At 50.8% G+C, this 25,122-nt stretch overlaps 1 protein-coding gene across 1 annotated transcript; it reads left to right on the forward strand.

Annotated features, from left to right (window-relative positions):
* The first annotated feature begins 1,008 nt into the window (after positions 1 to 1,008).
* On the forward strand, positions 1,009 to 24,341 carry SEPTIN4 (septin 4). Its single transcript, XM_058283904.2, has 14 exons — positions 1,009 to 2,617; positions 3,269 to 3,313; positions 4,510 to 4,517; positions 18,307 to 18,618; positions 18,921 to 19,014; positions 19,461 to 19,547; positions 20,031 to 20,154; positions 22,506 to 22,640; positions 22,753 to 22,870; positions 22,986 to 23,087; positions 23,271 to 23,367; positions 23,462 to 23,624; positions 23,795 to 23,894; positions 24,121 to 24,341. Exons 1-14 carry the CDS (start codon positions 1,063 to 1,065, stop codon positions 24,178 to 24,180), a joined length of 3,000 nt encoding a protein of 999 aa, XP_058139887.1. The 5' UTR covers positions 1,009 to 1,062; the 3' UTR covers positions 24,181 to 24,341.
* The last annotated feature ends 781 nt before the right edge of the window (positions 24,342 to 25,122 follow it).

The following is a 25,122-nucleotide window of genomic DNA, read 5'->3' on the forward strand; positions in this document are numbered from 1 at the left end:
CATTTTTATCCTTTTCTATAAAACAAGGTATTATAACTAGCTGAGTGTTTCATATGCTAAAGAACTTGTGTTAGTAGCTCAAAATTTTTCAATCTCTTAAGCTTCCTACTGCTAAAAAACGTTTCTGGTTTCAACTTTATGTCTAATCAAAGTTGAATTTAATGATTCACAATCAATGAATCTGACCATCCTATAACTATGAAGACCCTTCAAGTCATTCAAAATCGAGAGAATCAGTATCCAGCTGATTGGATAACAGAGGAAATGATCATGAGAAAGGAAACTAACATTTATTGAGTGACACCCAAGTACCAGGCAGTGATTTCCAGATAAACTGAGGCTCAGAAAATTCAGATAACTTGTCCAAAGTGTATTACTAGTCACTTACAGTTGAAGCCAATGACCGTCTAACGTTAAGTCCCTTTTACAATACTAAACTCTCTTCTGGGCCAAGGAGGATGAGAATTTGTGATTGAAGCAAATTGGATTTTTACCCAGGCTCAACCAAACCATTTGTGAAACCTGGAAATGGCTGGAACTCTGTTTTTTCACTTGGATGCAGTGTGATTTCAAATAAAATTGGGACAACTTTGTACCTTGTACCTTATTAAGACTACAGCTTAACACAGCCTGATTGGGTTTAGGTTGTCTTGCCTTAACTGGATCTTCTGGCTGATTCCTTCTCTGGATGAGTCCATGAGAATTCTTAGAACTTGGGTAGAGTAAGATAGGGTCTGGACCCTTCCCTATACACCAGGAAATCACAGTTTTGCTAAGAACTTGGCCACAGGCTTAGTGGTATCAGCCCTAAAGACAAGCCCACAGTTTCCTTTCAGGCATTGCCTGAGATTCTCTGAAGAATTGTGGCTGGAAACCAGGATGTTTAATAGGAAGCACCTTCCTTTATGACATCACCAGACAGAGAGGTAGCTAAGGGGACTATGTGAGACACTCTTAGAATGAATAACAGACACTTTTGTGGGGGCTCAAGAACAGCTCTTAAAACTGAGGGCAAATATTCAGGCTTCATTAGGACCCTGAATACAAGCCAGCTGGTGAAATATGGGATCTACCCAGAGAGGTACAGTCTATCATATGGTCAACACAAATAAAGTTGGGTCCAAAGCAGCGGTTTCAGCACAAAGAGGGGCTGAGATTAATAGCACAACCCCTCAGCGGGGATATGGGCACGTTGTTGCCTCGAGCCAGCGAAGTACTGCAGGCTCCCTGAGTCCTTCTCCCTATCGAAGATCAGAAGCTGCTCATTCCACCACTTACAATTTGACATCAGACTATCCTCGATCTCTCTCCCCCCAATCAGGGCCTGGCCTCTCCAGAGCATCCTCCCCTCGGGGAAATGAGACCCGGCCAAAATCAGAAGTCAACCGCCAATCCTATTCTCAGCGAAGGAACCAGCAGACTCAGATGCTGGCTCCTCAGGCTGTCTACACACAGCGGAATGTTAGTCCATCCAGAGATGAAGGAACACGGAAAAGTATGTCTCTTGCAGGGCGTGACAGCAGCCATCGCACCTTAGTAACCACAGATGCCAAATCTTCCCGTCGGTTGAGTTTTCTAGACCAGAAGGATAACTTACAAAGCTTACCAGGGGAAGACCCACCATCCAAGGTCCAGAACCCACAAGGGGTCAGAGTTCCTCGTAAGATTTCAGTTTACCCAAAGGATGAAGCTGTCCAAACTGAACCCATCCGAAGGACTTTGACTGCTGCTGAAATCAGACCTCCAAGGACTCTCGCTAGCCCAGAACATGGCAGCAGCCGAGTCCCTGCAGACTCTCGGACAGCCCAGAGAAGGATCCCTGGCCAAGACTCTGAAATGGGTCCTTCCAGTTCAAATTACCCAGAATCCAGAGCCTTGCATAGGAATATGAACTTGGAATCGTCCCTCAAATTCTCTGTTCTTAGAGATTTGGATGGTCCACAGAGAGTTTCTCTGCGTCCAGAGCCTGAATCTATCCACAAGTATTCCACCTACACTGAACCCAAGACCTCCCCAAAGGTCTTCATGTCATCAGAGGTGGAGTCCCACGTGAAGTCTTCAACCCGTGGAGACAGTGATGTTGGCCGCAGGGTCACCATCTCCCCGGGGGTTCCTTCTGTACAATCAACTCGTATGACAGCTCGAGTAGTGTCTGAGAGCCCCCGCAAATCTTCTAGATCCCCAGAAACTGTCCGCTCATCCCCCATACCTGCAGTCAGGTATCCAGAACCCGTCCGTGCTGAACTGGAGTTAACCCCTCGGCCCTTACCGCCTCGGTCCTTGCCTAGGTATGGGCCTGACTCTTCATGGTGGGCCTTACTCAATCCTGAAGTTGAAATGCCCCAAAGCCGGCCAACAACACCTGATTTTGAGTCCAAATCCCCTCCTCCCCCAGACCCTTTATCATCCCTTTTTGAAATGGACTCAAGCACTTTCTGTGAGGATCTGATATTCCAGAGGGCAAGTCCATCACCACCACCAGCAGCACCATTATCACCACCACTGCCACCGCCATCACCAAAGGAGCCTCCAAGCTGGGCACCATTGAGGGAAGTGCCACAGGCCCCCAAGCACACCTTCAAACAACCCATTCAAAGGTTTAGTGCTTTCTTCTTGGGTATGTGAAGAAGCAGACTGCCCAGGTGCAGCCCGATTTAGTGAGGTGGGGTAGGATGGGCAGGATAGGCCCCCTCTTCAGTCTGGGCAACAGGTCTCCCCTCCTGCCAGTGACAAAGCTAGTCCCATCCTTGAGCCCACACTGCTGCATTTCTTCCCTTCCCGTTTCTCTGAGCTCTAAGCTATTGACATCGATGTTAATGCTTGGGCCCGGCATCAAACACTGATTCTTCCAGGCACAAAAGCTCAACTTTTCAATGGAAGGTAGTAGAGAGTGGTTGCAGGGTTGGAAGCTGCTTCCCGAGTGGAGATGAAGAACTGATCTGGGGTGAGGGCTGGCAAGGGTTATTAAAGAGAATAAATTCCTCAGGTAGATATCTAGAGACAAACTAGAGAAGGTGGGGTATAGATGAGCTGGGACTTAGACTATTAGCAGGGCAAAAGCATTAACAGAGGCAGGCAGAGGGCATAAAAAAGACAGAGGAAGAGTAGAAATGTGACATTTACTCCTAAGCTGGAGGATCAAGGGCTGAGGGCACCTTTGGGTAGAGAAATATGGAGCCAGAAAGGGAGATGTAAGCAAAAGGGGGTAGAGTGGGAGTGCATCCCACAGAGAGATTGAAAAACCACACAATCTCTGTGTTACTTTCAGATGTCTCTGAGGAAATGTACAATCGTGTCATCTGGTGGCTCAAAGGTCTGTGCTTTCCTTCTTGTGGGCCTATTGTGAGGGTTTGGGGGATGGGAGGACAGGAGGAAAGTATTCCCTATGCATTTACAAAGCTAGGTCTATTAGGAAGATACGAGCTGGGGATTTGACCTGAAGGAGGAGAAGAACTTCTCATCTTTCCCCAAAACACCACCCCTAGCACCATTCTTTGGGGACTTGGAATCTTTTTCATTTTCAAGAGTCTCCTTTTAATGAGAAGCCACTTCAGGAATGGAGAACAATTTAAGCCCATTGCCTTTCAGCTTAGCTGGTCTTAACTATCACGTGATGAAAAACACCAAAGCACACTGCCTGCTTCATAATCTTGTTTAGGCAGACCCCACAGGTTGGGGGTCCAGGTTGGGAGATTCTTCTCATGTGTTTGTCTTGTTCCTCAGAATCCTTCTCAAGCTCCCAACCCAGGAGCTGTGAGTTAATTAATGGCTGCTGCCCAGGCAAGATCTCCAGGGATAGCTGAGCCTCCCCCTTGAGACCATCAGTGGGTCCTGCTGCCAACTCTAGAATCCTTAAGAGAAGTGTCCCCAGGGCCTTGTAACCCCTCACACCTTTTATACTCTTGGCCTCTCTGGTGAGAGGCAGGGAGTTCCTGCTTTGAGCTTTGTGGCCCAAAATATGCTACAGTCCTGTGAGCAGGTGGGAGGCAAGGGCTCTGAATGAGTAGGTTACTGGGGAGGAGAGAGCCTTGGGAATGAAATCCAATCCCAGCAGAGAAAGGCAGCTCTGCCCTTCAGAGGGAACAAAACTGTATAAATAGGAAGGAATTTTAATAGAGTATGGTCTTTGGAGTTATACTATCTCAGTTTGGAGTTATATTAGCTGGGTCTACTATTTTCTGACTGTAGGTCCTTGGATAAGTTATTTTACCTATCCAAGTCTCAGTTTCCCCGTCCGTTAGTGGGAATAATGGTTTTCTCTTGGGATATTATGAGGACTAACTAAGCCATTACATGTAAAGCACTTAACATGGTGCCTGACAACAGTGGGCACTCAGTAAATGCTATCTGTTGTTAGTTAGGTCACTGGTTCTAGGAAAGGATTTGGGTCAGGTCCAAGTCCACTCAGCATCTTTAGTAAAATTCCCTTTTTCCCCTCCTGTTGTCACTCTTTGAATTCCATTTGCTGCCCCTTGGGAATGCCTGGCATCTACTTCTCCATTACGACAGATGAGGAGGTAAGAACACTCCTGGGAGGCTATTTCCAGTCTTCCTGTGCCCTCCCTTACCCAAGTCCCTCGCCTGTCCTCCGATGGAAGTGGGTGTAAGTAGACAGACAGAGCTGATACCTATGGTTGGGCAGGTTGTGTGCTGCACACCTGGCACCAGGGGTTAGTGGGGACTGAAAACTAGCCTGTGTACCACTGGACAAGCTCTGCACCTGTGGGGATGCATCTCCCCGGGGATTTTCACAGAGGTGCTATATGAACTAGTCATAATCCTGGAGAGAGTAGAGACCTTTTGGCAGATAATGAATCTTGCCAAGTGTTCTGTGAGGAGGCTGTCTGGACAGCCATCTGTTGTATCAGTCTGCATCTGGCTCTCCCCTCACCAGCCTGGGGCATTCCAGAAAGGGGCCACTTTTCTGGGTTATACATTATCTGGATCTTCAACTTGAAAAGGCACAAGGTAGACTCTGCTTCCTGCAGCCCCATGTCCTAAATTTTGTAAAGAGTGTCCTGATTTCACAGTACATTGTTCTAGTAAGTACACTTGTTCTTGGCCTGTTTGATGAGATAATCAAAACCTTTTCTGCCTCTCTTTTTTTCTCTTGCCATTTTTGTCCCTTGCCCAAAGACTTGAAGCTACCTCTAATGGGTCCTATCCATGGACTAGCCCAGGATGGACAGTTAACTATAGATGCAAAACAAATGTGGGCATGGTGGGGGCAGCCTGAGCTCAGTTAACAGAACAGCTGAATGGGAAGTGTCCAGAATTGGCACTGCCACCTCCTCTGCCGTGGCTTATCTAGCTCTGTACCCTGAACTCAGCTGTGGGTGGGTGCAGCTACTTTTAGAGATTATCTCCATGTAAGACATTAAATCCTTCCCTCTCTCCATCCTCCCTCCCTCCCTTTCGTAAGCATTTTTGTTCAGATGCCTAGCATTCTACGAGGTGTTATTAGGGAAGCACACCTCACAGCACACATACATGTTGGCCTTGAGAAACTTACCATCATCTTGTTGGGGAGATAGCGGCAGGGACTCAGTGGGGTGTCAGGCGATACCCTCTTTCCCAAAGTCAGGGGAAATTTTGGCAGCCAGACTCTTGGTCACCGTTGGTGCAAATCTGTACCTTTGGGATGGATGAAGGAATGGGTTAATATTTCCTTTTATTCAGGATATGACGTTTTGACTGATCAGGCTCCTCCCTGTTCTCCCCCACTCCTTACCCCCTTTCTCTGTGCATTTTGTTTTAGTTTAGGAAGTCAAAAAGCCTTGGCAGCAGGACAGCGCCTTCCCAAAATAGCTCTTATCCTGTCTGGATAATTACAGCTCTCCAGCCCTGTTCAGCAGCAGAGCTGCTCCCCAGAAGCTGGGAAGAGAAGATTCCCAGGCATCTGGGCCTACTGGTCTTCTCTGGCTCTCTGCAGATGGGGTAGCCTGTAGGTGAGCCAGGTACTCTCCCTACAAAGTGTGAGAGAGCTAGGCCTTCCTGAGTCTGTCTTAAGGCTGCCTGGCCCACAGGCAGCCCCAGGATGGAGACTACGGTCCTGGGGTCCAATGCCTCCAGTTCCTCTGCTCTGGGAATGGGGGACCAGAGAGTCTATTCAAGATTAACATTCCCAGCAGGAATTCTCTGGTGGCCCAGCCACGGCGACGGCCTTGAGGAAGGCAGCATACTGTCGAGCTTCACAAACCCCTCTGAATCCACAGCTGTGAGAGTACCTTATTCAGCCTCTCTCTATATCGACCTCTGTCTCTGTCATTCTCCTCCCTAACAGCCCTTCAAGTCCCTTTTGTCTAAGGAGTAGGATGAATAGATGCTTCTCCTCCTTGGATTGGGACATTAGGAGCTGGAATCTACAGAGGAGTTTGTGCTGGACTAAGGGATTTTTTTGTTGTTCTATAACCAGCAGAACACAGACTCGGAAGGTCCTGAGGGTGCCCTGTTGGGTCACCGGGAGCTTTTTTCTCTCAAAGCCCTGGGGAGTTCCTGGGGGGAAGGCAGCTCTTGATGGGAGAGGGGCTCAGCTCCTCTGATGGATAGGCTGCCCTGGCTCCAGGATCCTGTGTCCTCAAGGCACCTGACCTACTTGTCCTTGGATGTGACTTCTCAGGCTGTCCGGAGACAAGATGGTTTACTCCTTGCTATGCCTATCAATTATGCAAGAAACCAACTCTGGAAAACAGGTCAGGAACCAGAGGAGGCCGTGTCAATGATACCTAAGGCAGACATCAATGTTTTAGGCTGGCACTGTCTTTCAGCCCCTGGGGGAGGGAATGGTCAAGCTCTCTTTCGCTCCTGAGCCATGGGGAAGTTTTGTTCAAGTAGACGTCCCTTAAGAAGAAAAATCCAAGGTCCTAGGAGGAACTAGGAGGAATGTCTACTTTTATGGTAGTGTTAACAGAATCCTAGAACTTGGGCTGTCTGGAAGGAACACTAAAAACCACCTTTCTTGCTCTCCTCATTTTCTCTTGCTTACAGTGAAGATAGAAGGGCATTGTTGAAAAAATGGAGGAGAGCTGCTGAAATGGGGCAGGGCACCTTGGGACACCTGCCCTTGTAGCTTGACTCTCACTACAGTTTCTCAGGAAGCAGGCAACTTGCCCTGTCAGATGGTACCTGTGCATTTCCAGCTATCATGAGCAGCCAATTCCAGAGCATGATGGGAAGAGCAGATCTTGTAAAGGAGGCTAGTGATCCCTGGCCATGAATTGCTATTTTGGGGACAAGCTAAGGTAACCAACCCCTCTGGGCTTGTCTGGGACTTTTTCATTTTTAGCACTGAAAGTCCCGCTTCCAAGGACCCCTACCACCACTACCATCACCACCTCCATCCAGGGCAAACTGGGACAGTTGGTCACCCCAGGACAGACTGTGGCACAATCTGCCTCAGCAAGAGCCACAGGAAGCACGGGGGCAGGGGACTGATGTCCTGGCTTTGCTGTAAGACCTGGACACGTTACTCCCCTCTGTCTATTAAATGGAATTTTATAAATGCAATCAGGCTTGATAGCAGAATGGAGGCCAAGATTCCCTTAGATTTTTGTTCTGCCTAGAATGATCCCAAATAGAGAAGAAAAGAATCTGCCACATTCATTTTGGACATCCTTGTGTATTTTCAGAAGCTACTGGGTTCCCTGTCTGGAACCCATCTCCAACATTATATCTTTCTGTCAGTGCAGTTTGGTGGTATTTAGAATTTTTAAGTAAGAGGAGAAACAGTGGGCTTAGGTCAGAGGACAGGGTGCATACTTGGGTGAAGAAGCAAATCTGTAACCTTGAAGCCATTGTGACAGCTGCTTAGCCAGAGAAAGGCCATTCTGAGTGGCAGAAATGTCCATGTCCTTTTACCCAGTCTGCTCAGCTGCCTTTGGCCCAGCTGTCGTGAGGAGAACAGCAAGAGACAGCTGCGCCTTGGGAGCTGAATGAAGGCCTGGGCAAGGGGGACAGAATGTGAGGCAGTTCCTGAGAGCAGCTCGGGCTCTGATGCTGTAGTTGGGAGGTCTAGGCCAGCTAGTTGCTTCCTTGGCATACCCACCAGAGGCAAAGTCATCTAGCTCCAGGGGTCTCCACAGAGCTGCTTCCAGGAATTTGAGTCAGTAGGTCTGAAAGCATGACCTGCTTTCTAGAGATGGAGCAGTGTCCAGTTGGAGAAGCTGATTCCAATGGTGGTGGCAGCACAGTCATTCCAATGTCACATTAGTCTAAGGCATTCTTCTGGTATTCTCTCTTCTCCCATCCCTCTATACCCACTATACACTCATACTGCTAATCCTTTTGAAGGGAGATATTTGAAACAGTCACAGTTGACAGCTGCTGTTTTGGTGATGATAATTTTCCCATTAGCTGAGATAATAGCTACTATTTATCTTAGTGATTGTACCATGCTAAGTGCATTTCCTTAATGAATCTTCACAACTCTACAAGGTAGACTTTTGTCTTCCTGTTTCACAGATAAAGAAACTGAGGCCTAGAGCTTGCTCATCAAAGCTGGGAGCACTTTACCGAGTTTTTTACTCTAGGGATGCAACTACGTGGTGTATAAATCCTTCTGCAACCATATCTTCCTGGAAAATAACTTCTCAATATTTTAGCAGCACCTTTAGATATCAATAGTTGTAAAGGGAAAGGTTTTAGTGGGGTTAAAACCAGTTGGTGAACTATGAGGGTGGGAGGTGGGTGTGAGCTGATAAAGCAGCCAGGATGAAGGGCAAGTGGTGGGTCAGTGAACCCAGAGCCTCAAGGCTTGTCTGTGCTGTGTAAAATCAGAGTGGAAAACTAGTCAATGAATCCTTTCAGTCAATCTATATTGATCAGACATCTCCTGGGGGCAGGACATATTACATGTTCGCTGAATAGACGTGAGCAAAGATTAAAATAAAGGACATACTCCCCGCCTTTGAGGGGCTTGTGTTTAATTTGGAAGAGAAAAGTATACCAATGGGTCACTTGAAAGGGAGTGGACATCCAAGGACAAAAGAAAGTCCAAGGAAATGAGTCAACAAAGCTTTTAGCGTGGAGGCCCTTGGTCGGTAAAAGGCAGAGAGACAGACTTTGGCTCAGTATAATGAAGAACTTGGTAACTCACCTGCCCCCAAATTGTAGGGCAGTTGCTAGGGTCACTGAGCTTTTGGCCATGGGAAGTATTCAAGCAGAGGCTGCGAAGGCAAGGGGACTTGAGAGTGGTTTCAGATATCTGGTAGGTAGTCATATTAGTAGGTATGCAAGTTCCTTCTATCCCTGGCCTCCTGTGGCCTTGCCATACTGTAGGGAAGATGATGGAAGGGCCAGTCTGCCTCAGAGCAGCTGGCTTCTAGCACCCTGTCAGCTCTGGAACGGTCTCTTGCTGCAGCCCTTTAGCAGGTGCAAGGAAGCACCCTTGGAAACACAGTGTTCCCTGGATTTGCGACTCACTTCTCATGCCTGCTCTAGGATCATGGGACACTGGGGTGTGGGGGGAAGGGGGAGTGGGGCTTAAGGTATTAATAGTTTGATTTCTTGGCTCTGCACAGACTTTGCTAGAGAAACTGGCTGAAATTTCCCTTGAAAGACTCAACCCAGTGATAGCACTTTGGCCCCACCAGAGTTCTCTGACTTTTATCAAACTCAGCCAGTTCTGATGGGGGAGGGGAGGGCTCAATTAGTCTTTCTGCCACCTAAAGGAAACTCAAGTACTGAGAGACAAAAATGACCCTTGCTAGTCATGCAGACCTGAAATCCTGATTTCCTGTGGTAATTGCTTTTTTTTTTCCTCTCATTGCTCACTCTTTTGTTTTTGCTCATTGTCTTCTCATTGTTTTTTGCTGGTTGTCTGCTTGTTGTTTGTTTCCTTTAGGGGGCACTGGGAGCCAAACCCAGGACCTCCCATGTGGGAGGTGGGCACTCAACTGCTTACTTGAGCCACATCCTTTCCCAGTAATTGCTATTTTTTAAATTCCCCCCATTTGCGGCTTGCTGCTGTCTGCTCTCTGTGTCCATTCGCTGTGTGTTCTTCTGTGTGTCTGTATTTATTTTTAATTATTCCCCCCCGCCTTTGTGGCTTGCTTGTTGTCTGCTCTCAGTGTCCATTCACTGTGTGGTGTGCTCTTCTGTGTTTTTACTTGTCTCCCTTTTTGTTGGATCACCTTGCTGAGTCAGCTGTCTGTGGTGCTTGCGGACAAGCCTGCTTTCACAAGGAGGCCCCGGGTCACGAACCCAGGGCCTCCCATATGGTCAACGGGAGCCCAGCGGATTGAGACACAGCCGCTTCCCCTGTTAATGGCTTTTTCTTTTTTCTTTTTTAAAGATTTATTTTAATTTATTTCTCTCCCCTTCCCCCCCCACCAACCCCAGTTGTCTGTTCTCTGTGTCCGTTTGCTGCATGTTCTTCATTTTGTCCACTTCTGTTATTGTCAGCAGCATGGGAATCTGTTTCTTTTTGTTGCATCATCTCGCTGTGTCCACTTTTTGTGTGTGCAATGCCATTCCTGGGCAGGCTGCACTTTCTTTTGCGCTGGGCCGCTCTCCTTACGGGGCGCACTCCTTGCACATGGGCTCCCCTACACGGGGGGTACCCCTGCGTGGCATGACACTCCTTGCGCGCATAAGCACTGAGCATGGGCCAGCTCCACACGGGTCAAGGAGAACCAGGGTTTGAACCGCGGACCTCCCATGTGGTAGACGGATGCCCTATCCACTGGGCCAAGTCTGCTTCCCTGTTAATTGCTTTTCATTCCTGACTTTGAACCTGGACTGCACTTTACCCAAGTGTAGCTTCTTTGTTTAGCTCTTGTGCCACACAGCATTCATCAATGGGTGGGCAGGACAAGCCCATTGTAGGAGGCCAAAAGGTTTTCCATACAGACCATGTTGACTTACCCTAACCAAGCGAGCCATAGAAAGCAAGGTGGAGCCATAGTTGCTGATCTGAATTTCTCAGAGGAGTTATCACTGTGCTCAGCTCAGCTACTCAGCTTGAATCCCCACCCCAGCAATGCCCAGGAAACTGTACTCTAGTCAAAGACTTCAATGCTTAAGGGAATGTTGAATTTCAAGGGAAAGCCAGAGCTGCAAGAGCTGAGTGACACTGGCCAGGCCATCTGCCAGCTGGAGGTGGGGAAGAGTGCTCAGTAGCCAGTGAGTGCTCACATAGGGCGGCTGTATCTCAGCACTGCTTTTGACCAGGTCAGGACCTACCTCCACCAACACAAAATATGAGAGCCAGAATTGGGGGAGTACAGTCCTCTCTATTTTTAGTGGGGGAAACAGAGACCCAGGGAGGGGAAGGGAATTGGAGACAGTGAGATTACAGCCAAGGCTTCGTGGGGACTTTTGTACAGGCCAAGACCCTTGAATGTTGCAGGTTTAGCCTGTGGGGCCTGTGTAGATGGAATGGCTCGAAGTTTATTTCTGGTTTTCATTTTCCCCAGTATGCCTCATGGGCCTGTGACGCAGTGATTAGAGAGAGACCATGACCACCAAGATCCCAAGATTCTTGGCTTGGAGCTAAAGTTCTATGACTCTAGGCCTCTCTTAGGGTCTTGGTTCCCTCAAGGTAAGCCAGCACCAATGTGCCTGAGGACACACAGGGTCCTGGGAGGCAGGTAGATTCCAGCCACAGCTGAGAATGAGCTCAGTTGCCTTCTGAGATGTTTCTGTTTATACTTGGACCACAGCCAAAGCTAGAGGATCCAAGGAATGTTATGATAGAAACCTGCCTTCCTTGATGGAGATTTCTCGCTGGACCCAGCACCCCCACTCCAGGCCAAATCAAAGTGCTGGATGGAAGCATGAGTATTAGTGGCTTGTAGCTAATTCCCAACAACAGGACTTTATGTAGCCTGGGCTTGACATTTGGGCCTTATGGCAGCAGCTCCTTCTGCTTCTGCTTTTATCTTCTTTAAAGAAACTCCTTTATGTCTTTGTTTTCCTGACTATAGCTTCAGATCTCTCATTCTACCCCATGCCATTTCCTGGGTCCTCTTCATACCTTCAGAGGTTCCTTCCCATTGAAGTCCAGCTGCTGGTCCCCATCCTCCTCCCCTCTCCCAGATCCTGGGTCCTCTGAGTCTCTGCATGCCAACTTTTCTTCAGCCTGCTGCTGTCTTGCTCTTTTCTTCCAAGGTCTACAGCAACATAAAGCATACCTTCCTTCTCTCATGGCATCTACTTTTAGAATGCCAGAGCTACTAGGAACCTTAGATGTCCTCTGATCTAACCCCCTCATTTCCAGATGTGGAAACTGAAGTGAATTGCTCAAGGTTCCCCAGCCCTAGGCAACTAGGACGGTGTCTCCTCAGCCTACTGGCTCATGAATTCCCCAGATGTCTCTATGTACCAACTCCCCTTCCCATTCTCCAGTCCATCATTGCCAAGTATCCAATAATGTCTCCAATAGCAGCCCTTTGTTTTCCTGGGCCTGATCCCACCTACCATCCCTGGGCTTTCCTCTCTCCATCCAGTGAGTCCTGACGGGTCCCAACCATGACCACTGCCTCACTGATAAGACTGAGGGTAAACAGGACTCTGGCACTTTTGCCGATAGAGAGGGCCAGGCCTGTGGGCCTCGGATTTGTCCAGGGTGTTTGCAGGCAGAGGCCAGTCAGCCTGCCTCTCAGGAGGACTCTTGGGAGTCCAGGGTGGGGGTGGGGGGTAACTTCTGAAAACCTCCACAGGAACCTGACCAGCCCAGATCCACTTAGCTCCATTTTCCTTGGGCTTTTAGGAAAATCCCTTGTCAACGCTGCCCCTTCCTCCAAACATCTACCTCCCCCGGGGCTGCCCCTCAGCCTCTTTCAGCAGATGATCCCCTGGATAATTTATGCAGCAAATCCTCTTTAATCTTTAATCTGGGGTCGGGTGTGAAGGGAACCTCCCACTAACCTAATCTCTCCTTCACAGTTTGAGTGGAATGCCTGACGTTCCATTTTGGTGGGTGTGCCGGGGGTATGCACAATCAATTACTGGGACTTGGGTAGTCGTCTCAGCTGGCTTTGCTGACTCCCTAGGGTAACTAATGATTTCTTTCCAACTCACGCAGCAACCCCCTTCCTCTTCCAAAGGCATCTCCTTTGGGGCTGCCAGGTGAGTCTTTCCTCTTTCTATGTGGACTGGCTCAAGGCCCCGCGGTGCTGCTCTGCTGGGAGAGGCCGCTCTTCATGGGTAGAGCAAGGAAGAGCCAGGTGCCCGGTGTGAAGCTCAGGGACGAGAAGCCGAGCCCCCGGGCCACCCGCGAGCAGTTTGCGCAGGCATCCTGGGCCGCGGAAGTGCAGGCCCCGCCCCGGGGCCGGCCCGCCCCGCCCGCCGGGCCCCGCCCCCAGTCGGTCCGCACTCGGGCGGCGGGCGGGGGCCGGCGCTGAGGCGAGGTCGGCGCTTAGGGTCGTTCCGGCGCTGTCCAGGCGGGGCCGGCCCGGCCGGGGCTGCAGCCATGGTAAGGCGGGCGGGCGCGGGGCATTGCTGGGGCGCAGGACCCGCCGCTCCCGGGCGGCTCCGCGGTGACCTGCGGCGCCGCAGCCTCGGCGGTGCGGGGCCGGGAAAGCTGACGCCGGCTGCGGACGGGTGGCCGGCGCTGCGTCGCTGCTCCCAAGTTTTCCCCTTCGATCCGAGCAGCCAGGGAGCGGGCCCAGACCCCCAGGGTTCTGCCCGCGTTTCTTGGACAAGGGGGTGGGTCTGCTGAGGGAGCTAGGTGCCCGCCGGCCAAGACGCGCCTGTAGGTAGAGGAGGGCGCGTTGGTGATGCGCCGAGGTGAGGGTCTCCGCCCTTGCCTGGTCACCAGTTACCTGGTTGACCCCTCTTCACCTATCTATCCAGGGCTTAGGGGATCAGCACCAACTTGCTTTGGAAAACACACAGAGAAGGCCCACAAATACTCCCTGCCCTCCCCAGGAGAGATGATAAGACGCTTGGGCCCTCCTTTCAACAGCCTTTCAAGGGGCAGCCCCTGGACCCTTCCCATAGCACCCTCTGCCTGGGGACCCCTGAGGGGAAAGCCCAGACCACCATCCTGCCCGATGGGATCAGCTATATCCCTCTGCCACTGGGTCAGGAACCATGGGGAAGCTTCCTTCTGCTGCAACAACCCTTCCAACCAGGTACCTCTGCAGCGTGGGGGTGGGGGTGGGAGGGTAGTGTCTTTCCTGCCACCTGCCTGTAGTGGGAGGAGAAACAGTAACCCCAGCCTGTCTCGCTGTAGGTAGGAAGTTTTGATGCTTTGCTGTGGGATGCCAGCTTTCCTCCTGTCATTGCTGCCAGAGCCTACCACAGACACATTGTGCTGGGTGTCAGGGCCTCCAGGCCCCATGCCAGCCTCTCTTCCCAGTCTGGATCACCACCCCACTCCCCGTCAGCCTTCGCCCTCTGCATTGGGAGGCACAGGCTGTTTATAGCAGGAGGGGATCTATGACCAGCCTGTGGGGCAGGATGTGGGCTATGGGCAGCCTCCAGAAGGAAACTCCCTGGGTCCCACAGAGTCAGATGCTTCCAGTTCTGCAAAGGACAACCTTTGGGCTCTTGTCTCTCAAGCTGTGTCCAGGCTGAAGCCCAAGTCTTGGGCAGGAAGCCTTGTTGACTCTGTGACCTTTTCCAAAGGATGGGGTATGGGGGGTGGGGTTCCTGGGAGAGACCAAGTGGTGGCCTTTTTTATCCCTACCCCCTTCCTTTTCCCCATATGGGAGATGGACAAATTGATTGTTCCAGGGATGGAACCTCGGGGAGCACTGATTGTCCCCAATGCCAGGCCTAGCAGGGGCCAGAGGAGCTTTTCTGCCACACACCAAGCTCAGTTCAGCTGAGGTCTTGGTGCTTCCAGTTTGGCTGAGGCTACCCTGCTCCTCTCTAATTAGAGGCACCCCACCACCACCACAGTTCCTAGCCTCAGGCCCTGCTCTCAAGCCAGCCTAGTCCTTAGGCTGACTAGTTGCTGTCAAGTCAGACTCCTCTATGAGGGTCTCCTTGTCCAAAGAATTAGGTGTTCCAGCTGCTTTGGAGTTAGATGGTGAGAGCTCCTTAGCCTAGGAGCTCCAGGAGGTTTTCATTTGCAGTGAAAAGAATGACTGGCCAACATTAATAACCATCCTGTTTCTTGAGATTCACCTTCTCTCCTCAGGTTCAGAGCAGCTTGAGGTACCTGTCATCTGGGAGTGCTTTCTCTCCCTAGCCTCTCTGGGGGCAAGAAAGTGCCATTCACAATTGGACTTAAAGCCTTGAAATAAGATGCTATTCAAATTCACAAAGGGTGCTCCCAACCAAATGAGAAACACTGTCTTCTGATTCCTAGCCAAGTGCTCCATCTACACACTTCCAGCCAGGCCCCTCAATTTGTCTCCACCTAACTTGCAGCTCTGAAGCCTCTGGGATGCCAGCCTCCCATTGGCATGAACACATGCCCTTCAGAGACCAACTGACTATGGAAAAGATGGAATTGATACAGGTCTCCATGATTCAGAGGTCAGGTAACCTAGGATGGAAGGAGTCTCTGAAGCAAAGACTCCTCCATGACTGGGACTCTGAAAGGAAACCTAGGAGCAAATTTCTGAAGGCAGTTGGGGAGGGAGTTCTCTGCTGGGAGACCACAAACACACACATGGGAAGAAAATAGGGCCATTCCCATGAGACCTATACCTAGGGGTCCTAGAGAATTGCAGACCATCCCACCCTACTGCGGCACTGCTGAAAGTTAAGGTAAAAGAGAGAGACTGAGGGATTGGAATCCTTTGGGAGTAAGGTCTCCTGGGCAGTTGTCCCCATGCAGTAATGGGCCGAGTCACTTCGGGGTAGCTCACAGCTTTCAGGCAGACCTCATTGTCCTTGGGGGTTAGCAGGAAAGGCCAAGTGGATCAAGAGCCTATGCTGCAGCCAGACTTGGGAGGTTGGTGCTGTGCCCACCAGGGTAGGCAGTGGGCAGGCGTCATGGGGCGGCCAATCAGAGGAGGAGGGGACTGCAGAGAAACCAAGTGATCCTGCTGCAGCTGAGCTGTCCTTGGAGGGTGGGAGCCAAGAGAAGGGGAGGAGAAGAGGGTGGGGAAGGACATTCCACAGGCTTTTTTGGCCCCTGCCAGAGACAGGGGGGTCAAAGAAAAAGGGAAAGGAGTAAGCCAGGAAGCCAGATTACAACAAGAGCATCAAGACACGGCTGTTTCTGTGTGTGAGGAACTTTGCCTGGGAGATAAAATTAGACCTAGAGCTTGCTGACAGGAATCCTGAAGTGTGGGGCATGGACCATTCACTGGGATGGCAAGAGAATTCTGTCCCCGAGGACAGGACTGAAGCTGGGGTAAGGTGCTGCTTTGGGAGATGGGTGGATGGGACTGTCTTTCCCCTGCCTAAGATTCAGGCTTAAAGTCAGAAAATGATTCAGCTGTTGGCAGAGCTGGGGGCTGGGATGGATAGACAGGAGGTGAGGACTCTGGTGTCCTGACTACTTGTGCCGAACCCCTTTGGCCTACCCTATGCTGATGAACATGGGTTCCTGGTGGCTCTGCTGGGGGATTGGGGGTTTCCTTCAGCACTTCCCCTTTCCCTGCCACCACTACCCACCCCCAATGTCCATGAGGAAACCAGGCTGATCATAGTCCTTTCTCTAGCACCCCTAACGTGACCTCGGAACCAACTGCTGGGGCACTATGGTGTTGTGCTGAGGGGCAGGACTTCCTGGAATTCCCCAGACTCTTTAACTGTCAGCCAACCAGACCAGCTGCCCCCAAGTCCCATCCCTTCTTTTGCCGTATAATTAATCGTCCAAGTTCGGGTACTTTTGTTAGTGCAAGGGGGCACATAAACTGGAATGTGTATGTATGCTCACCCCATTGGACCCCACAAATAGGAGGTTTGTGAGAAAGCCTATTCAGGCATGCTTGCCTTGGAATACTTTAGCCCCTACACCCCGATAAGCTAGCTCCAGTTTCAGGCTAATGGGCTCTCCTTCTGTCCCCCTCTGTCCAGGTAAGCCCTGGAGATTATTGCCATAGGCAGATGTGGGGACTTGAGAGGTGACAGCCTAGAAGTAACTCTTAGGGGACTTTTCCCTCCAGCCTTCCTATCTCACTGGCATGAACCTGGCAGTGTGCAAGTCTTCCTCCCTCAAGTCTTCCCTTTGCTTGGCAAAATTGGGATGACCGGAAGACCAGGGCCACCTTATCTCCCCCCACACTGGCTGGGACTCCACAGTAGTCTGGGGTAGCCCCTGTTGGCTTGGCCAGCACCTAGAGGGTGAGTCAGTCTCTGCATCCAGCCCTTGTCCATTGTCTGGGGGTGGCACGTGGGTATTGTGGGGCAGAGCTGAGCCCAGCACTGCCAGGCACCCCACAAAGCGGGCTGGTCCCCAAGGAGAGGGGAAGCTTTAGGGACTCAGGCTGAGGGCAGAGGTGGGGGAAGGCAGCCACTCTTCCAAACTGGGGGTGGAGGGAAACAGCTTCTACAAAGGAGCCAGACCACTGTCTGCCTACCACCCGCTGTGGCTCACAGTTCAGGCCAGCCCCCTTCTCACTGCTGGCTCGAGATTAGCTCTGGGCAAAGGCCCTGCCCCCCTGTATGGTCTTCACAGTCAGGGACTGTCAGCAGCTCTGGAAGCCCCACACCCTTCCATAGCCTGTGTTCTCCCATCCTCCCTCATCTGGCCCCTTCTTGCCGCCCACTACTCAAACTCAGCCCATCCTGAGGCCAGGGTGTCAGCTCTGGGGTGAAGGGGGAAGGCTAAGCGTCCTGAGCTCTCAGCAGTGAGCCCTGAGGAATGAGCACCCCCCAGTAGAATATGCACCTCAGTCTGGAGCTCCCTGACCTCCCAGTACAGGAGGCGCAGAGCTCCCTACTGGCTCTTGGCTTACCAGGGGCCTGCTGCTTCCTCCTCCCTTTCCCCCTTCCTCCTGACCCTGCGCCATTCTCTTCGCACTCCTCCCTGGATCCTGGGCCACCTGTCCTCTCAGCTCTAAATGCCTCTCTCTGCTCCCCCTTAATTGACTTCCTGGCTTTGGGGCATTCCCTGGCCTCTGGCTTGGCCACGTCCCCGGGAAGAGCAGCCTCAACAAACATCCTTCTGGACCTAAGCTCCGGGTTTGGAGCTACACAGTTCTCAGGAGCCGGTGCCTGGGCTTTGGGGGCTGTCCAGGGCTCCTCTGAGACTGCAGTGCCCTCCCTGGTGTCTGGCATTGGGGAGGTGCTTGAGGAGGTAAGGGAGGGACGGTGATCACTACTGACTTGGCTGCTGGTGCAGTTTCTTTCTCTTTTAACCACAAACGCTTTCCTTTCTCTCCTTCTCACCTTATCCTGTCTTCCTCCTTTGTTCTTCCCTGCCTGCCACCTCCCACGCACCCTCCCCCCCATCCCCAGATTAAGCGCTTCCTGGAGGACACAGATGATGCAGAATTGACCAAGTTCGTGAAGGATTTCCCGGGGAGCGAAAGCTGCCGCCAACCAGAGGCCAAGACCTGGGTGTCCAGGCCCCAAATCCTGGAGCCAAAGCCCCAAATCCCAGAGCCGAGGCCCCCAACCCCGGACCTCTGTGACGACCTGGAGTTCAGACCCCCCTCGTGGCCCCTGCCCTCTGACAGCCACCAGTACTTCTCTGCCCCAGGCCCCCTCAGCCCCTCAGCCAGGCCCCGCAGCCCGTGGGGCAAGCTCGATCCCTATGACTCCTCTGAGGTAGAGCCTCCAGCCCTGCCTTTGCCTTTCAGTGGGCGGGTGCAGGAAGAGCCAGGGAGGGCGGGAGTGTGGACGTGGAGCTGGGCTGTGTCATCCTCAGCACTGCGATGTCTGCCCCCATAAGCAACGGGGAACTGATAGGCTCAGCAGGGGCAGTAGGCCCAGCTGGTGGCCCCAGGCAGAGCTTCAAAGGAGTCTGGCACTGCTCCTTTGGACTGGGGCAAAGACCTGGAGGGGAGGGAGTAGACCTGGGGCCCCTCCTGCCTCTCCCCACTGATGCAGGCTACCTTCTTGTCCACTAGGATGACAAGGAATATGTGGGCTTTGCGACCCTCCCCAACCAGGTCCACCGAAAGTCTGTGAAGAAAGGCTTTGACTTTACCCTCATGGTGGCAGGTAGAGCAGGGGCAGGGCTGGGCAGGGGTGTGTCAGGTGGAGAGGGTGAGCATGGGTGCAGGGGTGGGGTGGGGAGATGGGTAGGGAAAGGAATCAGCAAGTGGCTATGCCTTTTTGCATATTAGCCAGGAGCCATTGGCAGCTGAAAGAGTGTATATACATAGTAGGAGGTGAGGTGGTGAACAGAGCACTTGATCAACAGATTCCTAGCATTTGCTTTTCTGTGTGACCTTGGGCAACCTCTTGCCTCCTCCCGACCTCATTCAAATGAGAAGCCTGGATAAGCTGATCTCTCTGCCTCCTCCCAGCTCTAAAATGGCATGGTTTGCTTGCCATCTTCCCAGTCAGCTAAGAAAGTGGCTCCCCCGACACCCTGGTCCAGGCGGAGCCTCTAGCCATAGAGCTTACTTTCTAATTTGGTTCCTCTGTCCTCTCTCTCCTGCCAGGAGAGTCTGGCCTTGGTAAATCCACCCTTGTCAATAGCCTCTTCCTCACTGATCTGTATCGGGACAGGAAACTCCTCAGTGCTGAAGGTAAGGAAAGGAGAGGAGCGTAAACACAGGAGGGTAGACATGCCTTGGGAACTCAGACTCACTCCAGAGCTTGGGGATGGGGCCCTACCCAGTATGCAGGGAAACCATGGCTTCCTAGAGAGACTGGCAGCATCTAGCCTGGCAGCCCACCAGCCAGCTCCCTCAAGATTTGGGTGCTGAAGCGAGGCAGAGACCAAAATCCTGCTCTCTCAATGATTCTCTGACCCCTGAACGATTCCAGGAATCCAAGAAAAAAGCCGGGAGCAGAGAAGAGGCTGGGGCCAGAGCCAGCAGCCACCGGCATTTCCTGTGTTGGGAAATGTGCTCTGTGCTGGTTCCCAGAGAACAGGACCCAGGCCACTTGAGGTGGGGAGGGGGGCAGTGTGGATGAGAGAGTCAGGGTGAAGCTGGCTGGGGTGGGTGGTTTATCCTGACTGGGCAGTTCCCTGCCCTTGCCCTGGCCTCAGTTTCCCCCTTCTCCAGAACGGATCATGCAAACCGTGGAGATCACCAAGCATGCAGTGGACATAGAAGAGAAGGGTGTGAGGCTGCGACTAACCATAGTGGACACACCAGGTTTTGGGGATGCAGTCAACAACACAGAGTGGTATGTCTGATCAAGCACAATGACAGTTTTCCCCCCACACCCTGCCTTGGACACACACAGTTGTACACATAGGCACAGGCATATCCATACTTGTCAGGGGGGAGAGGTTTGTGACCTTGAGCATGTCACTCCCACTTTCTGGACCACCGTCTCCTCCTCTGTAAAGGGAGAGGGAAAGGTTTGGAAATAGATGATCACTGATGCTCCTTTCAACTCTGACCTATAATTCCATAGTTCTGGAAATGAGGAGGAGGAGACAAGATGAGGAAAAAAAGCCTCAAGTAAGCAGATACATGTGAAATCAGGTAGCATAGGACCTGGCATATAATAGGTGCTCAATAAACATCACCCTCCCTCCTTTCTTTCCTTTTGACAACAATTTCTTAGGTGCCACAAACAAGTCTTGTTGAATGGGTGGGGTACATGGAGGGAAGGATGAAGGGGAGAAAGGAGAGGCAAAGGAGGAAAAAATAAGGATGGAACTTTGCTTAAACTGCAGGTACTCCTCAAGCTACCTGCCCAAAGGTAGTTTTGCCATACCTCCCATCACCCCTAACTTTTTTTTCAAGAACTGGAGGGATGCTTGGGTAATGGTCAGACCTAAGTGAATAGATGAAGGGAAGAGATGAAAAAGTGGTGCCTTTGATGAAGAAGTTAGGCAGGGTGGTGCTGAGAGCCTTCGACTGAAAGTTCAAACTTTGACTCCGTATTTATTATCTATGTGTTCTTGGAAAAGTGACTGCATTCCTATTTCTTCAATTCAAAAATACCTGCCCTCAACACAAGTCAACTCCCCAAACTCCATATCTCAAGTTGGTGAGGTACCAACTGGGTGGTAAACTCCACCCAGTTGATCTGAAAATCATTAGGAGTGCTGCATGGGAATGTGCATTGAAAACTGTAGGGAACTATTTATATCATACTCATGCAATCTAATTTACAGGTCCCAGTGTGAAATGAATATGTGGGACCCCTTGTTGAAAAATTTTGAAGAATTTCAAGACAGTGACAGCAACGCATAAACCATGTGTGGGCCCTTCTAAGTGCAAGGCTTGGTGTGACTGCACAAGTGGCACCCCCATGAAGCTAGCCTGGATAACTGTCTCAAAAATGAATCAGACCCCTCCAAGACCTTTCTGTGCTCTGAACCCCCAGCACATGCTTTATTAGTACAACAGATGACTTTTGTCTCAGCAAACTGGTTCATGCTCAACTCCATATTCTGAGCTTTGAGGGAGGGCCATTTCTTATATTCTTGCCACAGTGCTGTATTGGTATGTAGTGCCTGGTCTCCAGAGATATTCCTGATGGACTGAGCTAACCTCCACGTTATCATCACCTCTCTGTTCTAGAAAAGCAAGATGCCAAGGGGTATGTCCCAGCAAACCCGGCTTGCCCTAAAACTCTAGCCTGAACCAGTACCTGGTTCCTACTCTCTTTCAATGTACTTACCTCCTCTTACTTTCCACAATAATTTCACTCATTTGGCATCTCACAGTTTGCAGTGCATTCCACATGTATTCATTTAGTCATTCAGCACATATTAGGTGTCCATACTAGGATATACTAGGTGTCCAGCATTTTAAGGGATGAAGAACAAGTCTGGATGATCTCTGTCCCTGAGAGATTCAGAGTCCAGTGATGGAGGGTGTGTGTGTGCAATTCTCTAATGTGTGTCAGTCAGATGACAACTCAGGTCCATAAGTGGATCATGAATTATAGTGGCAAACACACTGAGCTAGGAGTCAGAAGGTCAGGGACTTGAATGGGTATTGAATTTAGTAGCCAAATGATGTGGGGCAAGTCTCTGTAAGCTACTCTGGATTTAGTTTCTTCATGTATAAAGTGATGCTCATAATATCCACTTATCAGGGTAATGAGTATTAAACTGGGTAACAGAAGAGCAAAGGACTCTAGCATTAGGATTCCTGATTTTATTTAAATATTGTGTGGTGAAGAAAAGGAAGGGAGCAGTGTGCTCTGATGTAGTCAAAGGAGGCTTCTTGGAAGAAATGGTTCTTGGATTTGGCCTTGCGGGATGCTGGTATTTTTCCTATCATCTAACTGGTCTCTCTCTCAACCCGGGACCTCATATGTCAGAAGCTGTCGCTCAAACGCTGAGCTACAATGGCTTCCCCGAGTTGGTTTTTTTCATTTGTTTTGTTTTTATCAGGGCATGGGTAATGCATCCTGTCCCACCCAGATAACTCTGTGAAGATCTGGTACAAGAAAGCCAGGGAATAACAATTTCTTGGAAGCACTGCTCAGGGCGTGGGCTACTTCTCTACAGTCCTAGAGCTCATTAGGCTGCCCCCATTCCCCATTTCTCTGCTTGTCTGTCTCTGCCCCAGCTGGAAGCCAGTGGCAGAATACATCGACCAGCAGTTTGAGCAGTATTTCCGAGACGAGAGTGGCCTGAACCGCAAGAACATCCAAGACAACAGGGTGCACTGCTGCCTGTACTTCATCTCACCCTTCGGTCATGGGTATGATCTGAGCCTGAGGCTCCTAGCACCACCGGGAGCTGCCAAGGGAACAGGACGAAAGCACCAGGGCAGGGCAGCCACCAGCAGGTAGTCACAGATTCCTGTTCTCCAGGCTCCGGCCACTGGATGTTGAATTCATGAAGGCCCTGCATCAGCGGGTCAACATTGTACCTATCTTGGCTAAAGCAGACACACTGACACCTCCTGAAGTGGATTACAAGAAACGCAAAGTAAGGGAAGCTGGTGTGTGTATGTGTGTTGGGGGAGGGGGGGGCGGCGGTATCAGATGGGCCCTCTAGAAAGGATGGGATCTTAAAAACTGTGGGACCCTCGTGTGTTTGTTAGATCCGGGAGGAAATTGAGCACTTTGGAATCAAGATCTACCAGTTCCCAGACTGTGACTCTGATGAGGATGAGGACTTCAAATTACAGGACCAAGCCCTAAAGGTGGGGCCAACCCAGGATACTACTTTCCCGGCTTATTTCTTCTAGGCAGAAGAGGGGAGTGGAATTTTGTATAAGGGTGGGCAATTGGGGTGGGAGAGGACCCTGGCTTCCTAGAGTGAGCAAAGAACATGAAGATACAGGTGGAAAGGAACAGGTGATAATGGAAGGGATATTTTCTTCCAGGAAAGCATCCCATTTGCTGTAATTGGCAGCAACACTGTGGTAGAGGCCAGAGGGCGGCGAGTTCGGGGCCGGCTCTACCCCTGGGGCATTGTGGAAGGTAAAGCACTGAGCTTGTGACTGGGGGAATCTCCTTGCCCTTAGTGGCTTTCCTCTACCCATGCCCCTGGCTGACCCCTAGCCTTGCTATGCAGTGGAAAATCCAGGGCATTGCGACTTTGTGAAGCTGAGGACAATGCTGGTGCGTACCCACATGCAGGACCTGAAGGATGTGACGCGGGAGACACACTATGAGAACTATCGGGCACAGTGTATCCAGAGCATGACCCGCATGGTGGTAAAGGAACGGAATCGCAAGTATGGCCAGAAACCAGGACAAAGCTGGCAGGGGGGATCCCAGGCACAGCCTTGGATGAGATCAAGCCCTTCCCTTGTTATCGTGTAGACCCTGGGCCCAATCCAGTCTGGTGCTGGGGTACCCCTAGCCTTACCAACCCCCTCCTCCCCACCTTTCCCCTTCCCTTCAGCAAACTGACTCGAGAGAGTGGTACCGACTTCCCCATCCCTGCTGTCCCACCAGGGACAGATCCCGAAACCGAGAAGCTGATCCGAGAGAAAGATGAGGAGGTGAGAGCAGGATGGGGTGGTAGGGGTTGACAACCTGGGAGGTCCCCAGCTTGATTGTAAACCTCAGCCTCTCTTGGTTTGGGAATAGAAAGATCCCTGGCCCTGGTGCATATTTGGGTCCTGGATTTGGTGGATGGTTCTTCCCAGAGTCTCCATCATACCTCAGGGCTATCAAAGCCCTGGCTCAACTCCTTAAAAGGCATTTTGATGCATGTGCCTATTCCAGTTGCGGCGGATGCAGGAGATGTTACACAAAATCCAAAGACAGATGAAGGAGACCCATTAACTGGCTTTTAGCCCTGGATATTTAAATCTCCTCTTCCTCCTGTCCATGCCTGCCCCTCCCAGCACCAGCTCTGCTCAGGCCCCTACAGTTTACTGCCACTTCGCCTTACATCCCTGCTGCCTCCCCAGAGACTCAGAGGAAAATAAAGTTTAACAAAGCTATTGGTGACTTCTGGTGTCCCAGTCTGTCTTTACCACCTACTGTAGATGAAAAAGATGCTAGGACCCTGTTTTTTGTTGTTGTTTTTTAATTACAATTGTAGGTTTACAGAAAAATCATGCCAAAAGTATAGTTCCTATATACTCCAACTCTTCTCATACACACATTTTCCCCTATTGCTAGCAGAAAGCTCAGGGTCCTAGGCTTCTAGGTTCTTGGCTTACATCACATAAAAGAATTTAAGGGCAAGTCATAGGGTAGGCAAGGGAGTAAAGAGTTTATTAAGAAACAAGAGTCCACAGTCCTAGACAGGGACTATGGGCATGCTGTAGAGTGAGACTCGCTAAAGGGGACCAGGTCAGGCCTTTTAAAATCTTCCCCCACCCTCTTCATAATGCTGGGGAGGGGCCCCACCTGTTTGCTGTTCTGATTGGTTGCCTTATGATCCCCACCTGTTAGCTCTCAGGGGTCCAATGGGAGGCCTGTTGTTTGGAGGTATTATTCGGGGCTTCTTTTGACCTTGGAAAGAGTTCCAAATGGGATCTTGTAGCCAGGGTCTCATGGGATCTTTCCAGCAGCCTTCCCCTCAGTAGGTTTAGGGGTGGGGTTTCACGGCCATGCAGTCTGCTGGCCATGTGGTCTGTGGAAGGACCCACCTTCCCTCTTTCACTATACTAACTTGCCTATTAACATTTTGCATTGGAGTGGTGCCTTTGTTACAACTGATGAAACAATATTTTAATAATTAAACTATTTACTATAGCCCATAGTTTACATTTCTGT

Source organism: Dasypus novemcinctus, chromosome 21 (genome assembly GCF_030445035.2).
Source record: "Dasypus novemcinctus isolate mDasNov1 chromosome 21, mDasNov1.1.hap2, whole genome shotgun sequence".
In the NCBI taxonomy this organism is placed as follows: domain Eukaryota; kingdom Metazoa; phylum Chordata; class Mammalia; order Cingulata; family Dasypodidae; genus Dasypus; species Dasypus novemcinctus.